Here is a 17096-nt window from a genome sequence, read left to right as displayed (position 1 = left end):
GGGAGACTACTGTATAGACGGACTGGTGTGCTGCGTGGTCGCCACCTCTTCCGAGTAGTTAACAGCCTGTTGGGTGACAGCCATGTTCAGACTTTAAGGTTGGAAGGAGCTGGTAAAAAATTATGCAGGTAAAACATGAGTATATTCTGATGTAGTGAGTGTCCCCTCTATAATATCTACCTTGCCAATTGCAATATTATGTAAAAATACATAGTTTTGTGTATCTTTTAAAAACAAAGCCTATTTTGTTCTGAAACTTGCATTTTTATTTAATATCTTGATGTTTCATATCAATATACACATCCTCTTTATTATATAGAATTGCATAGTATGAGTATAGTTTAATCTTTCTTTTGTGTGTGGAAATTAGGGTGTCTAGTTTTTGCTTTACAATTAGTGTTGACAACAAATATCCTTTTATGTGCCTTTTTATATACATGTTTATTCTTTGAGGATATAGAAGTGGAATTGCTGGGTTGAAGATAATGCATATTTTAAACATTAAAAATATTGCTAAGTTGCCTTCAGAAAGTATATACCAGCCTCTAAAATCTTTATCAACTCTATATATAGTAGAGTGCCTTCACTAACACTTGATGTTACCAGTCTTTTTAATTGTGACCGATATGTTGGGCAAAAAGTTTTATTTTTTAAGTTTCAATGTTTCTGTTTACCTGTGAGATTATGCATGTTTTTATGTTTTTTGGCTATTTTTATATCCTTTTCTGTCAGCTGCTTGATCATGTCCTTTGCCCATTTTTCTTTGGGGCTATTTTTTCATCTACCAATTTAAAAATATTAGTAAAGAAGTGTTTCAGATACAATTTAAAAAATTAATTTTTAGAGCTCCTTATGTTCAGGGTGTAAATCCTGTTATAAATTTTACAAATATTCTTTTTAAATCTCAATTGTAAACAAAGTTAGAACACTTTGTTTATTAGGGTTTTAGATTTTAATGGGTTCAAATTCATCACTCTTCTTTTTCCTTTATGTTGTTCTGACTTGAGTTTCCTGGCTTTTTGTGATTTATGTCTTGTTTGAGAATACTTTCCTTATCAAGCTTATAAACATATTTACCTGTATTTTCTTTCACTACTTTCATAGTTTATTTTATTTATTTATTTGTTTTTTTTTTTACATTTAGCCCTTTAATCTACCTAGATTTTTTGGGGGACGTTTTTTAATTTTAATCTTTGTTAGTGTTATGAAGTACGAGGTATGAAGTTTAGGCCCCCGCCCCCTCAAAATAGCCAGCCATTACATTGACACTAATCCATCCATTCCTTACTGATTTAAAATGCTGCATTTACTAAATGGAATTGTTTGTGGACTCTTCATTTGTTCTGTTATTCTGTTTTTCTATAGTTACCACAAACAGTTTTAATTCCCTAAAGCTTTATGATGTGCTTTAAAAATATAAGGTAAATTTCCCTCATTTTTAAAATTCATTTTTATCTTCCAGATGACTTTTAGAATTAGTATATCAAATAGGATATAAAAGCATGTTTGGATATTGGTTGACAGTGTATTGAATTTATAAATTAATTTGAGGAGAGTAGGCTTCTTTACAGTACTGAGCTTTATCATCTAGGAAAGTAGTACGTCTCTGATTTGGTTTGTTCTTTTATGCTCTTCAGTCAAGTTTCACGCTATTCTCCACATAGAAGCAATATAACTGGCACAATTTGTGTTGAGTTTATTCCTGGCTATCATATTTTTTTTCTTGTGAATGGAATCTTTTTTTTACAGTTTGCAATTGGTTATTGCTGGTAGAGAGGAATGCTATTGTGCATGGTATGTTAAATTTTTATCTGTCCACTTGTTGAATTTCCAGTGACTTTTTAAGCTAGCCTATTGAAAGTATCCCTTGGCAGTGAGGTCACTAGCAGAAGTCAGAAAAGTTATCGGGCCCCTGAGTGAAAACTGTCCTAGCTTAAGCCTCTTTAGCCATCATCTTAGAGGTTGGTATTTTCCCACTTGTTTCAGAGGAAGCAAGGGTTTGGTACCAGCCAGGAGGCTCTCTGGCTAACACTGACTCAGATTGTCACTTGCCATCATCAGTAGCAGCCTAGCATCCTTGGAGTGAGCTCTCAACTGGAGAGCAAACCAGCTGGATTCCGTCCACATGGTGCCACTTCCCCTTCTGGTTTGTCAGCCAGGAAGCTGCCTCACAATATTTCTGTATGTGCCCTGTTGAGGAATTTAAGGGGGTATCTGCTACAACTTTGTTATGTTCTGAATTTATGAAGGAAACAGTTCTAAAGCCTGCAAGAACTTTCGAAAGTCAGCTATATCTAGTGGAAATTCAAGCTTTGGGATTCTTTCAGGATCAACCTGAAATCAGCCTTCACTTCTCTAAAGCTTGAGGCACAAGGGCCAGTGCTTGCTTTTGTGGCTAATGAAAAGCTCAAGGGCAATCTGTCGATAATCTGTTCTTCCTCCGTTGGCCCTCTCAGAGCAGGAAGAGCAGCCTAAGCAGCAGGACACTGCGGTTGTTCCTGTCCCAGGCTAATGCATGGGTTCCTAGAGAGTGTGCTTGCTGTTTCCTAGGATTTCCTTCCAGGCAGCTGTTCTGCCACCAGGTGATTACCCACATAGACCCAAAATAGCTGGAGTAATGACAATGATAATTCCGAGCTCACAGACTTGAACTAATTCTTGAAAGATTACTAGAATTCTTTTTCTTATGACCTCACCTTTTCCAGACTCCTCAGACTTTCCTCCAAGGTCACTTAATTAGAACATGTGTCTTCAGCTTTTAATTACTGTTGACTTCACGTCCATTTGGAATTTCCTTCTGATAATATCAGCATGAAACAAAAGTCTCATTGTGGGGTGAGGGGGAGCAAGAGGGTACATGCAGGATTCAGCCTTGACCAAGACTGTAACACTGATCAAACTAGAACTGTTTCTGTTCCCCAACCTCTTGTGGTCCCAAGAACATAAACATTGTGTAGTTCCAACTAGTTCTTCCATCCTGGTCTACCTGTCTCTCCATAAGGTTTGACTGCTTCACTTTTCATAGAATTCACTGACTTCACTTTAATTAGTGTTCTCTTTGCACCAGCTAACCTCGATGCCTTTCACCCTGATCTACTAGTCTGGTGGTTTACAGGGTAAGATGTGCATCCTTCAGGAAAGCTCAAGATGATCTGTTGATATGTGGGGAGAAAATGATAGAATTTCTATTTATACTTTTAAAATTTACTCTTTGTGTATGCTTTATAATGTATATATTATCATTTAGAACAAATATATTATTGAAAAATCAAAATCAGAAGATCATTGCTCTCTAGTCTGTTGATTCTGTGTTTTTCCTCTGATAAGTGCTACACATCAAACATTTGTCCATGCATCTTTGTACTAATTTTTATTTCCTAAGGATAAATACACACCCATGAAATTGCAGAGTCAAAGGATATGTACATTTTAATTAATTTTTTTAAATTAAAAAAATTTAAATGATTTTTGACAAATTGATTTCCAGAAGATTCTACCATCTTATCTTTCCTCCATCAGTGTGTGTGTGTATACATATATATGTATATATGGATATGTATATGTGTATACATATATAGTATACATATATGTATACATGTGCATACACATATATGTATATATATGTATACACACACACACACTTCCTTACCTCCAGAACACTGGGCATTATTATTTACAGAAGCCTTTGCAAATTAGATGAGTGAAAATGGCATTTTCTTTTTTCTTTTAAATTAATTTATTTTAATTAGTTTCAAGTATACAGTACATTGGTTAGACATCTATATAGTTCATAAAGTGATCCTCCCAATTGCTACCTCCCTCGCCTTGCCCTCCACCTAGCCAACATATTAATGCTAACTGCATTCCCTATGCCGTGCTCCACATCCCCATGACCATCCATCGAATACTAATTTGTACTTCTTTAACCTTACACCCCATTCTCCCAGCCACCTAACTCCCTGCTGTCCGTCACCAAATTGTCCACTATATTTGTTAGTCTGTTTTTGATTAATTCTTTTTGTTCCTTAGATTCTGCATATAAGTGAGATCATATGGTATTTATCTTTTTCTGTCTGACTTAAACACCTTCTAGGTCCATCAAGGGTATCTTTTTCCACCCCCTTCCTTTCAGTCTGTGTGTGTGTCTTTTAATCTGAAGTGAGTCTCTTGTAGGCAGCATGTAGGGGTCTTGTTTTTTTATTTATTTAGCCATTCTATCTTTTAGTTGGAGCATTTTTAATTCTTTTCCATTTGAGGTACTTATTGATAGGAGTGTAGTTGTTATCACTTTTTATTCCTGTTTTTGGTACATGTTTTTTCTTCTTAAAGAAGTCCCAATATTTCCTGTAATACTGGCTTGGTGGTGATAAATTCCTTTAGCTTATTTTTGTCTGGGAAGCTCTTTACCTGTCCTTCAACTCTAAACGATAGCTTTGCTAGATAAAGTATTCTTGGATGTAGATCCTAGGCCTTCATCACATCGAATATTTTATGCCAAGTCCTTATGTCCTGTATAGTTTCTTTTGAGAAATCAGCTGCCAGTCTTATGGGCGCTCTCTTGTAGGTAACTATCTGCTTTTCTCTTGCTACTTTTAAGATTCTTTGTATTTAAACTTTGGCATTTTTATTATGATGTGTATTGGTGCGGGCATCTTTGAATTCCTGGTTTATCGGATTCTCTGAACTTCCTGGGGTTGTATGTCTATTTCCTTCACCTGGTTAGGGAAGTTTTCCATCATTATTTCTTCAAATAGCTGTTCAACATCTTGTTTTCCTTCTGGTATGCCAATGAGATGGATATTTTTACCTTTAATAGCGTCCCATAGGCTCCTTAAATTATTATTATAGTCTTGGCTTCTTTTTTCTTGCCATTCTGATTGCATGTCCTTGGCTTTCCCGTTCTCTATATAGGTCATTTGATCCTCTTCTTTATTCACCTTGTTCATTTCTTTGTTTAGTCCATTTAATACACTTCTCATCTCAGATAATGTCTTCTTCATTTCAGACTGGTTCTCTTTTATAATTTCCATTTCCATTTTTATGTTTTTTATCACTTTGTTGAAGTTCTCACTGAGTTCATCTACACTTCGCATAAGTTCACTGAACCTTTTAATAACCAGTGTTTTGAACTCTGCATCTATTAGATTGCTTGACTCCACTATTTCTGGATCTCTATTCTGTTCTCTTATATAGTTTCTGCTTCTTCGTCTTCCCATTCTGGCTGTGTTTCTGTGTCCGTGTCTATGTACTAAGCAAAGCTTCTAAGTCTCCTGGTCTTACTAGTGTGGATTTGTGAAGTAGGTGTCCAGTGGCACAGTCCTGAGAGGGATTTAGCTGCAGACTAAATTTATCCCAAGCCTGTGCCCCTCCGGGGCCACCCGTTAAGATTCAGCAAGCAATCCACAGATGCTGTGCTTATAGTTACCTCAAAAGGCCACAGCAGAAACCGAGGCCAGTTGCCTCCAGTGAGAGTCTAGGCACTGCTCATCAAGGAGCACCTGACTCAGATGTAGCTTGGGTGGGGCCGTGAGTTGGGGGGAGGCGGGGTTTCAGGGAATCCTCTCAGTGGAGCAACCACTGTTATCCAGTTTGATGACATCTTGGCTGTGGTGGCGCTGAGTCTGCCCACTGGGAGTGGGGAGGGCTCAACAGAGGAACAATGGATACTGCTGGCACCTCTGCACAGAGCAAATCTCTCCTTGGTCCTCACTCAGACAACTTAGTGTCTCCCTGTAAGTCCCTGGTGCCCCCTGTGTGTAGCTGAACCAGCACTGGTGCTCAGAGCGAGCACGTCTGTCACCTCTAAAGTCTGCTCGTGGTCATGGCCCCTTTAAGAGGTGTCTGGAGCTGCCACTGCTGCCGCCACCGCAACTGCCTCTGTCCCACTCAGCCGCTCGGGACTTCGCGTCCTCACCCTGTCCTACCTTCTGCCATTGTAGAGTGATTTCTTAGATTTCTCTCTGGTTGTATGGCATGTTCATCCAGATCCTAGGCGATTTTTCATTGCTGTTTGCTCCTTGTTTCTGTCACAACTTTGATTTGGTTGCCAGAGGAATGAACAGAACCTCTGTCATCTATGCCATTTTATTCCCCCTCCAATGGTATTTTCTTTTAATTGTGTTTCTTCTATTAGCAATGTGATTTACTTTTCACATTTATTATGTGTGAAAGAGAGAGGAGAGAGAGAAAAAAATTCCTCTTTATGTCTTCTGCCATCTTCATTATGAGGTCCCCTGAAAACATCTTCCACTCTAGTTTAATTACCACCTTCAGCAAAAAATGGAGTTTCATTTTTGCTTTCATTTGCATGTCCTGGCTGCTACTGAAGTTGAATAGTTTTTCATACCATTTGGATTTCCTCTTTTTTGCATTTTCCATCCTTAATCCATTTTGGGATGTCTTCTTGTCTTTTTATATACTATTAGGGATATTATTTGGCATTCAATTTATTAACTTTGTAAGGATTTCTATATTAAATCTATCAAGGAACATGCATGGTGCAGTTCTCCATTTATTTAGGTCTCTTTTAGGTCCTGCATTATATTTTTTAAATTAACTTTTAAAAACTATATTTAAAGGAAAAGCAGTAAGCACTAACACTGTGTTAAAATACAAATAATATTTTTACTCTAGTAGTTGATTTGTATTTGGTAGGTTAGCATGTCAGAAGAATATCACCAGGTTCAGAGAGCAATGCCAAGTTTATCATAAATGTAACTTTATAGAGAACTAGAATGTTTTAATGGACTCTTACTTTCAAACTATTTTTTTTCAATTGAGATATAATTCACATGCCATGAAATTCATCCCTTTAACATGTCGAATTCAGTGGTTTTTAGTATAGGCATACCTTGGCAATATTACAGGTTCAGTTCCAGACCCACCACAAGGCAGCAAGTATCGCATTAAAGCGAGCTACACAAATGTTTACAGTCTGTTACATGTGCTGTAGCATAACATGTAAAAAAAAAAAGTACATACCTTAATTTAAAAATACTTTAGTTCTTCCCAGACAAGAAAAAGCTGAGGGAATTCGTCACCAAATGGGTATTACAAGAAATATTAAAGGGAGTTCTTTAAGAAAATGAAATAAAAAATATAATAAGAGAATATTCCAAAGAAAAAAATTCTTATTGACCATGGCAAATACATAATAAAAGCAGTGGATCAACCAGCACTAAAGTACAAAAGTTAGAAGGGAAAAGTAGGAAGATCATGTGTAATTACTACAGTAAATTAAGGGACATACATAAATACACAAAGGAAGTAAAAAGTAATGACAAAAGCATAAATATGGAGAGAATGAGTTAAAATTTTAGTGGTTTTAGAATGTGTTCTAACTTAAGTGACCATCAACATAAAATAGACTGCTATAAACATAGCTTGATATATTTGAAGCTCATGGTAACCACAAACCAAAAATCTATAAAAGATATATAAGAAATAAAGAGAAAATATTCCAAACATAACACTGCAGAAACTCATCGACATACAAGAGAAGAAAAAAAGAACAGAGAACTACAAAAACAACCAGAAAACAATAAAATGGCAATAACTGCATACCTATCAATAATAACTTTCAATGTAAATGGATTAAATGCTTCAAGCAAAGATGAATGGATAACGGAGTGGTACATATATATAATGGAATATTACTTGGCCATAAGAAAGAATTAAATCTTGCCATTAGTGATAAAGTGGATGGACCTAAAGGGTATTCTGCTAAATGAAATAAGTCAGACAGAGAAAGACAGATACCATATGATTTTACTTACATGTGGAATCTATAAAACCAAATAAAACAGAAACAAACTCATAGATACAGAGAACAAACTGATGGTCTGCAAATGAGAGGGCAGTTAGGGGACTGGGTAAAAAAGATGAAGGGATTAAGAAGTACACATTGGCAGTTACAAAATAGTTATGGGGATGTAAAGTGCAGGATAAGGAATATAGTCAATAATAGGATAATAACTATGTGGTTTCAGGTGGGTTCAAGACTTATCAGGGGGATTACTTCATAAGTTCGATAAATGTCTAACCACTATGATGTACACTTGAAACTAGTATAATATTGGATGTCGGCTGTAATTGAAAAATTAAGAAAATAATAAAAGTACTTTAGTGGTAAAAAATGCTAACCATCCTATCAGCCTTCAGTGAGTTGTAATCTTTTTGCTGGAGTAGAGTCTTACCTTCAATTTGTAAAAAATTGCAGTATACACGAAGTGTAATAAAGTGAAAGAAACACAGTAAAATAAGGTATGCTTGCATATTTACAAAGTTGTCCAACCTTCACCACTATCAATTCCAGAACATTTTCATTTCCCCAAAAAGAAACCCCACATTTATTGGTAGTCACTTCCTTTTTCCCAACCCCCTGCTCCTGAAAACACTAATCTGCTTTCTGTCTCTATGGATTCGCCTACTCTAGATGAATGCCTACAATATATGACCTTTTGTGCTGGCTTATTTCATTTAGCATAATGTTTTCGAAGTTCATCCTTATTTGTAGCATATGTCAGAATTTCATTTCTTTTTAAGGCTGAATAATAAACAAAATGCCACATTTCGTTTATTTTTTCATCAGTCAATGGACATTTGGGCTATTTCTACTTTTTGGCTGTTATGAATAATTCTACTTAAACACCCACTTACAAGTTCTTATGTGAACATATTTCAGTTCTCTTGGGTATATACCTAGGAATGGAACTGCTTGCTAGGTCATATGGTAAATCTCTAATTTAGTGAGGAACAGTGAAACTGTTTTCCGTAGCCACTGCACCATTTTACTACATTCCAACCAGTAATGTATGAGGTTTCGAATTTCTCGATATACTCACACACACTTGTTATTTTCTGTGTTTGTTTTAATCATAGCCATTATAGTGGGTGTGAAGTAATATCTCATTGTGGTCTTAATTTGTATTTTTCAAATGACTAATGACGTTCTTGTACTTTTTGGCTGTTTGAGTATCTTCTTGGAAAAATGTACATTCAAGTCTTCTGCCTATCTTTTAACTAAGTTATCTTTTTATTGTTGAGTTGTAAGAGTTCTTCATATATTTGGGTACTAGACCCTTGGACATATAGTTTGCAAATACTTTTTTCCATTTCACTATCATATCCTTTGATGCACAAAGGTTTCTATTTTTACTTTTGTTGCTTGTGCTTTTGGTGTCACGTTTAAGAAACCGTTGCCTAATTCAAAGTCACAGCAATTTACATCTGTTTCCTTCTAAGCATTGCACAGTTTTAGCTCTTACATATAGGTCTTTGCATTAATTTTTAAAATTGGGATGTCTGAGTCTTCCATCTTTGTTCTTTTTTAAAAATTGTTTTGGTTTCTGAGTCACTTGTAATTTTGTATGAATTTTAGGATTAGCTTGTCAACTTCTGCAAAAAAAAACATGATGTTTTATAGTTCTTGATGTTGATGAGAATGGGATTTTTTTTTTTGCCCATTTTAATTTGTCACATTATTACCAATTAGAGAAAATCTATTGATTTTTGTAAAGATATTATCCGACTGCCTTACCAAATTCCATTTATTCTAATAGATTTTATTGACAATCTCCTGGGTTTCTAAATATAGCTATCTTTTCCAAAACTTAAACCAATGATTTTATTGCTCTTTCCTCCTTATTAGCTTTGCCCTTCAGAACAACCTAAATAATAAAGGTGATAGTTTGCCTTCCTACCTTGACCACTTAGTTTTAGACTGCTAGATTTTGGTAAACAGTCTTTATTATATTTAAGTTACCCTCTTCTCTCCTATTTTTCTTAAAAGTTGTTATTAGGAATAGTGACTGAATTTTATCTTTCAGCATCTATAAATAAAAGAATATGGTTTTTCTTCTTAATTTGTTGATGTAATGAATTATGTTATGGTTTTTTCCAAATTAGAACCATTCTCGCATTCTTGGAATAATGTCTTACTTGGTCATGGAGTAGTATTTCTTTTGATGTACTGCTGGATTCAATTTACTAATATATCTTTTTACATTTTTGCATCTCTGTTTAGAAATAACATCAGTAGTTTTCTTTTTCATGTTATAACATGCTTTTTGTTTGTTTCATACTACTGAGGCAGGAGGATAGTTATCCTAGGGAAGTCTACCGCCTACCCCTACCCCCAGGATACAGCTCTGGAATCTCTCCCTTGTCTCTTATTCAGCCCTTTCCCTGTTTTGATTTCAAGTGTGAGACTCCAGCGTGAGAAACAAGCCAAGGCCAGGAGACAGACAGATGGCCTTGGGCTGCCTCCTCTCCTCCAGGTGGCATGAGAAAAGCCAAGACTGGGAGGCAGGATGGATAGGCTTGGGACACTCCCACCCCCAAAAAATAAAAGCCTGCAATTCAGACAGTTGGGGCAGACTTTCCCTTTGAGCTGCTCGAACTTCTACCTTTAAGTGTACTTTCACTTTAATAAAACTTGTGCTTTCAAGCTTGCTGTTTGTTGTATTCCTGAATTCTTTCTCAAGGCATAAGACAAGAACCTGGTTACCTGAGCCCTGGGTTGGGGTCCCTCTTTGGAGTTCTCCCACATCACTACTATATTTAGGGGGGGGGGATCCATTTTCACTCCTCAACAGAGTTTATGTATTTCTCATTTGCTTCCTCATTCATTAGTTTATCTAGTTCTGAAGGTTTACTCAGTGTCATCTTGATCAACTAAGCAATCTTCATAACAAGATTTGCTGACAAGGTCTGGATTTTCTGCAAGAGTTTCATTTATTTCAGTTACTTCTCCTTATAGAGGAGAATAAGGTTCACTAGCAGCTTTCGCACTTTCTAAAAAGCACCAAACTCATCTTGTTTGTTCAATTTTGTCCCAATTTCTTTTTTTAAAATTTTGTCCCAATTTCAGGCAAACTACAGTAGATAATATCTCCCAAACCCTCCTATGCAAAATTGTTGATTTCCACTGCTTCAGTACCATTTTCTGTTGTTATCCAAGTTTCTTTGTGAATTTATCCACGAGAGCAGACAGGGCCTGTGCAGCTACTGGTTGGCACCCACCCTCAGGATCTTAGGCCCCAGGGCCGCGGTGGGCAGGGAGGGACGGGCCCCAAGACAGAATGCAGGCTGCAGGCCATGGCCCTGCACACTCTGAGCCACTAGTAGTGCCATGTTCGCAGAGCATGTTTTGTTATGTCTATGAGTGGGAATACTTTTTAATACTCTAAATAACTTTGGAATTACCTTCAGATAGCTGTACAACCATCTAGGAAACTTTTAAAAGTCTATTATAATTCCCTTTCTAATATGTTCTGATGTTATTTATTAAGTCTATTCTCTTTCACTTTTTAAGTAAATTTTAGTCATTTAGTAAAATCCCATTAGTAAGATGTCTTGCCATTGGATTAATCCGGTTGTCCTTGAGTACTGGTTCCCTGTCTAATCCCCATTCTCAAACGTGGGCAGGCCAAGGCTAGTGCTGGGGTGAGGGGATGAAAGGAGATTTGGAATCGACCACCTACTTGGGACTTGTTCAGTTTGAGAGCCTTTTTCACTTTGCGAACTCAACAAAAGGAGCAATGTGAAGCTTTCTAGGGCTAGGTGAGAGCCACCATAACATCAGTCCAACCCCCATAGAGCCTGGCTCATTGCCCTTTTTTCCTACCCCACCTGCAGTTGGTATTGAACATCTTGGTGCATAGGCTTGCTTCCCTCCCTCCCTCCTAGGTTCTGCCAAGAAAGTAGAACAGCTGATGGAGCAGCACCATGATGCCAAGTCATGGGAAGACTTAAAAATATGGTTTTCATGAATCTTGCAATAAGGCAGCCCTGTATTTTAGGGGATTGAAATTTTTGGTGGACCCTATTTATACATTATGGTAGGGCTTTGTAGTAGTCCCAATTTACTAGGAAGTCATCCATTTCCTTTATATTTTAAATTTTGTTGCCATGGACTTGCACATCATTTCATTTTTTTAGTCTTTTTTTTTTTTTTTGTGGTTGTAAATCTGTTGCATTCCCAGTAACGACACTTGTTTTTTCTCTTCCTGAATTAGACTTGCTATTGTCTAATAGCAAGTTGGCTTATTTGATTTTTTCAAAGAAAACTTATCAACAGTTTTTTTCTTTCATTTATTTTTATCTCTAATTTGTATTGAATTTTTTTTCTCAAATTGAATCTCGTAGTTTATTTTCAATCTTTTAAACAAATATATTTAAGACTACAGATGACCTGAATACAGGTCCCATCTAAAGTGTAATTTTTATTACTTTTTAGATAATTCATGATTGTCTTGTTAATCCATGTTTTATTTTTGGTAATTTCATAATTTATTTTAGTGTTATTTGATTATGATCAAAGAAAGCAGCCTGCAAAATCTACTTTGGGGGAATTTATTAAGGATTTCTCAACAGCCAGTAAATAATTGGTTTTTGTAAATGTTTTGTTACATAAAAAGTGAATGTTGACTTTAAATTCCTTATACTGTTCAAATGCTTTGTCTTTACTTTTTGCCAACTTGATTTGTCAAAATTCTGAAAGAATGTTAAAGGCTTCCATTATTTTTTTTATTTTATATATTTTTTAATAAAGAACTTGTATTTCTGGGAGATTTCGTTTCATATGTCAGGCTGCAGTGATACTTGGTGCATATTTTCTCATGGAGTAAAACTCTTATTATAAAATATCTCCCATTGTCCAAGGTTTATTGCTTTTTGATGTCTGGATGTATGTTGTTACTTTTTCTTTTTGCTTGTCTTTGCCTGGTATAGGGCATGTGGCTCATCCTTATTTTAGCCTTTGTCATTTTTAAATGTCACTAGATTTTGTTTTCTAACTCAATTTGATAGTCTGTTTTGGTAGGGAAATTAGCCTATTCATTTTTTTTTAAGTAACTGATATCTGATTTTATTCTTTTCATCTCATTCTCATATTTATTACATTTTATATTGTTTCCTCATTTTTAAAAATTAGTTTTGCAGGTTTTTAAGTTTCTTTTCCTGTTTTCCTAGTAGTTAATTTGCATATACTTTTCAATGCTGTAGGTCCTAACAATCCCGAGCCGTGTATTTGTCTATAACTTGTCTATAACCACACAGTGATGCTTTTCCTCCCAAGTCTTCCCTTGAACCCAGAGACCTTTATAATATTTTTATCTCCCTCCCCTACTTCACATTTAGGAATTTTGCCGGCATGCTTATGTGTCTTTTTTAAAAATCAAAGTTGGTAGGATATGGTGGGCTCTTCTGATACACTGACTCAAGTCTCATTATGGAAGTTCTCTTTTATTATTCCCATTTGTAACTTCTCAAACATTGATTATTCACATGTTAAGCCTTCTAGATGTATTTTAGTCTCTTTTTCCACCATGATTTCCATTTCTCTGCTTTCCTCCCTCTTTGTTCTAAGATATAGCTTCTTCCTGATATTGTAGATTACTTATTTGGCCACTACTGAGAAACATTCGTTTGTGTCTGGACCAGGGCCTGAGCTTTCATATTATTTTTGGTGATGTCTCTTCCATTAACTGCTCCTTTAGTGAGTGCTGCCACTCCAGAGAATGGAATTCCCCTTCCCTTTGAGCCTTCTTAGGCAGAGTTCACCCTTTCATACTGTGTCTGGTTACCCTTGGTCTTGAGTGGTGGCAAAACAGTGAGTTAAGAAACCCAGCAGTTTCTGCTCTTCTGGGTCAGGGATGAGAACTGCCAACACCAGCCCTCTCTGAAACCCTATGAGGGACTATTTGCAGATCTCTTTGACATAGGAGGGTAACCCTCTCTCAACTTTAGGGAGTCAGATGGAGCAGCACCCACACCTCCATCCCCAACCTGGAGGCCTTCTCAGGACTTTGGGCAGTGGATATAACTAACCCCTCTCCAGGGAATTCTGTTAATTGCAATCTTGTGTGATCTCTCCCTCCTCCCCTCCCTTCCTCTTCCTTGAAGAAACCATTAATTTTTGATCTTTGTTTCAGGCTTCAGGGCTGTGGCGCAGTTTTGCAGGTTGTTAACTACACAAGGGCATGGAAGGCTAAGAGGGCTAGAGAGGATAATCTGCGTTCCTCTCCCCACCAGGCTGTCCAGCTCTGGTGAGGCAGTGTCTGCCTAGAGCGGGGGCTGCCTTCTGATAATTTGCACAAAGAGGCTTTCTTGCCAAAACAAGTGCCCCCAGGGCTGCATTCCACAAGGAAGACGCCTTTCCTTAAGTTGAGCACAGTGGCAGCCCTGCCAGACCTTGAGGGGCATCTTTCCCTTCTATGCTACTGTCTCTTGCTCTCTTCTGGCACCAAGGAGAACTTAGTTGTTCCCGTTGGGAACTCGGGATTAGAGCCTGCAGCTTCATGCAAATCAAGCACCAGGCATTCAGTAAATAAAAATGTTTATTTTCATTTTTCATCTAGGCTATTAATTTATTCAAAAAAAGTCAGCACATACAGTAAAACAAAAGCAGAAAGTCTCAAATCCCACTACACAGAAACAACTACTACTGATAATCCTACACATCTTTCTAACCTCTAAGATTTAAAAATTTTGAATAGGTACTACATGCACTGGTTATAAAATTCACAAAGGACAAAAGGTATCCATTTCTCTGCTCCTACCCAATTCTCCTTTTCAGAGACAAAGAATTATTACCAGAGGTATCCTATTTGTCCACACACGTTTGTATGTGTAGATGTATTTTTTTTCCCCCTCACAAATGGCTGCATTCACTACCCACTGCATCTGGCTTTTTTCACTTAATAATATACTTTAGGGATTTTCCATATCAATGTATTGCCTTATTTTTAAATAGTTTTATGGTATCTTACTGTTTTACCCACAATTTATTTAACCAATCCTAAATTGATGAACATTTAGACTGGTTCAGTATTTTACTATTATAAACAGTGTTTCAATGTCTATCCCTTACACACCTCTTTTGGCATTTGAGTAAATATATAGTGTAAATTTACTGGAAGTAAAAATGCTGGATCAAAGGGTATATAACTCTATTAGAAATTGCCAAGTCGTCCTCCACAAAAGTTCTAGCATTTATATGTCTACCAGCAGTATATAAATGGCTAGTTTTTAATGAATCATTTCTTTACATAACTGAAATTATATTGGCTATACAATTTTTAACTTCATATTATATCAAAAGTATTTTCTCACATCAAAACTATTCATAAACAATGAAACATCTTTTAAAATTATAAATGTTCATTGTAGAAAGATGACCTTATGGATATATATCCTTCAATATATATATATTTATTTACAGACTTTTGTTATGTATATATATTTATATGTATGTTTTATTAAACAAAAGTTAGATTGTACCATCCCTAATCTGCTTTTTAAGATTTAATGTAGCATGAAAACATTTTTCCTTGCTAGTAAATATGATTGCCTCACTGGATTTTTCAAATTTTGCTATTTTAAGTAATACTGTGATGATCTTTGTATATACAATTTTGATTTTAAAAATATTTCCTTAGGTCACAGAGTATGTGTATTCTAAAAGCTCTTATTGAGAACTGCTGTGCAGAAAGGCTGGGTCAGTGTCTGTCTTCCTAGCAGCAGGACAGGAGTCAGTCTAGTCCACCACATTCTAACCAGTATCAATGGCTTATTTCTTGTCATGCTTTCACATGAAGGCTATTAAGAGCTATTAACAAATTTTTAGTAGACAGATAACAGCCAGATTTGCATTTTTGATTCCTGCTTTAGGGCCTAATAGCCTAAGTCTCATCTGGCCCACAGGAGGCATTCAAAATATTGGTGACCCTCAGCAAAACAGAGCAAGTATGGGTGGTGAGCTCTAACCAGCAGGTTTCTCTAATCTGCGGCTATGGAGACAGCAGTTCAGAACCTCATCTGACCCACACAGGGAATACTCAGGAACAATGCACACCGAATTCTTTCGTGTGTCGGGCTTTTGATTTATTCTAGTCCCTCTGTTTAATGCCTACTCATTCTTTAGATCTCAGAACACCTGCAGCTATTCTTTCCTGAGCATTTACTGTGTACCTTCAGGCATCATCTCTCCTGAGGATGGTACGTGACTGTCCCCCGTTTTTCAGATGAGAGAATGGCAGCAGAGAGATGTTAAGCACCTCGCTTGCGGTTACTTTGCTGGTAATTCTGGCCTCATACCCAGGGTTACCAGTCTTCAGGGCCTGTGCACTTCACCACTGAGCTTCCTTACCTTGGGCCACTTGCCTGGACCATTAGCTGGTCTCTAAGTAGCTTTTAAGGCAGACCTCTCTGAGTGCTTTTGCTTACAGCACAATTTTAAGACATCAACTTCTTGAGTGTTTTTAAAAAGAGATCAGATTTCTTTATTTCCTGCTTTCCTCAAAAGACCGAGAACTGAGATATTTGAGTGTAAGCTCATTGAGGGTAGAATCCAAATTGTATTTGTCTCTGTGTGAAACAGCACCCAGCACAGTGATCGTAGCTTGGGTGCCCCAGTCAGTGACTATGTTGTTAAATAGAGCAAGTTTTCCCTATATTCAATTCTGATACGTAGACCACAGAGATAAATGAAATGAATTATGGTTGAACTTTCAACATAGACTGTTCTTGTGTATGTGTTTGGTGAGCCTGCTTTGGAAATGAATACTACAATCATTGCAGCTGTTAAGTGATTTTAGAGCACTTTTACATTTATTTACAATAACAGATTCTGTGCTAGGTGTTAGACATACATTGTGTCATTATGTACATCATTTTTCAGAAGAACTCGAGAAGCTAGCAGGGTGGCTATTACTGTCTTTGGGTTGTTTTTTGTTGTTGTGCTTTTTTTAACCCACAGGAAGAAGCTGAAGTTTAGATAGTCCATTGGCTTGTAGGGCCTCCCTTTTATTAGGGTCTGACCAGTACTGATGAACAGAGTTCTGGGAGCAGAGGCTGGGCACCTTAGGGTGGGATCTCTTTTGGCTCAGGGAGAAAAGCCAGCTCCAGACCAGGTCCCTGGGCTTCCTGTGTGTTTTTCTCTCTTTGTTCCTTGGATCAGAAAAGATTCCAGGCTTCAGAGGAAGTGCAGAGAGTTGATTCTCATGTACCGGGAGAAGAGCACGTAGAGCTGGCGGAACCAGAGAAGCTGGCTGCGGTGGCAGGACATGGCTTTCTGGAAGAATCAAAGACTAGTT

At 36.9% G+C, this 17096-nt stretch overlaps 1 protein-coding gene and 1 pseudogene across 2 annotated transcripts in view; both read right to left on the bottom strand.

The window, feature by feature from the left end:
* Window positions 1-8123: 8123 nt before the first annotated feature.
* On the bottom strand, window positions 8124-13155 carry LOC118603921 (annotated as a pseudogene).
* Window positions 13156-16476: 3321 nt separating this feature from the next.
* The window catches only part of PIGL (phosphatidylinositol glycan anchor biosynthesis class L), a 67167-nt gene continuing 66547 nt past the window's right edge, over window positions 16477-17096 (bottom strand). Inside the window, exon 6 of one of the 2 annotated variants that reach the window (XM_036223880.1) lies at window positions 16477-17074. In XM_036223880.1, the coding sequence (XP_036079773.1) occupies window positions 16749-17074 (326 nt within the window). In that variant the 3' untranslated portion in view covers window positions 16477-16748. The remainder of the gene's footprint in view (window positions 17075-17096) is intronic. The other variant, XM_016145132.2, reaches the window with a different exon arrangement.

Source organism: Rousettus aegyptiacus, unplaced genomic scaffold, assembly GCF_014176215.1.
Source record: "Rousettus aegyptiacus isolate mRouAeg1 unplaced genomic scaffold, mRouAeg1.p scaffold_m13_p_6, whole genome shotgun sequence".
Lineage (NCBI taxonomy): Eukaryota > Metazoa > Chordata > Mammalia > Chiroptera > Pteropodidae > Rousettus > Rousettus aegyptiacus.
This window is presented reverse-complemented; position numbering and strand designations above follow the sequence as displayed.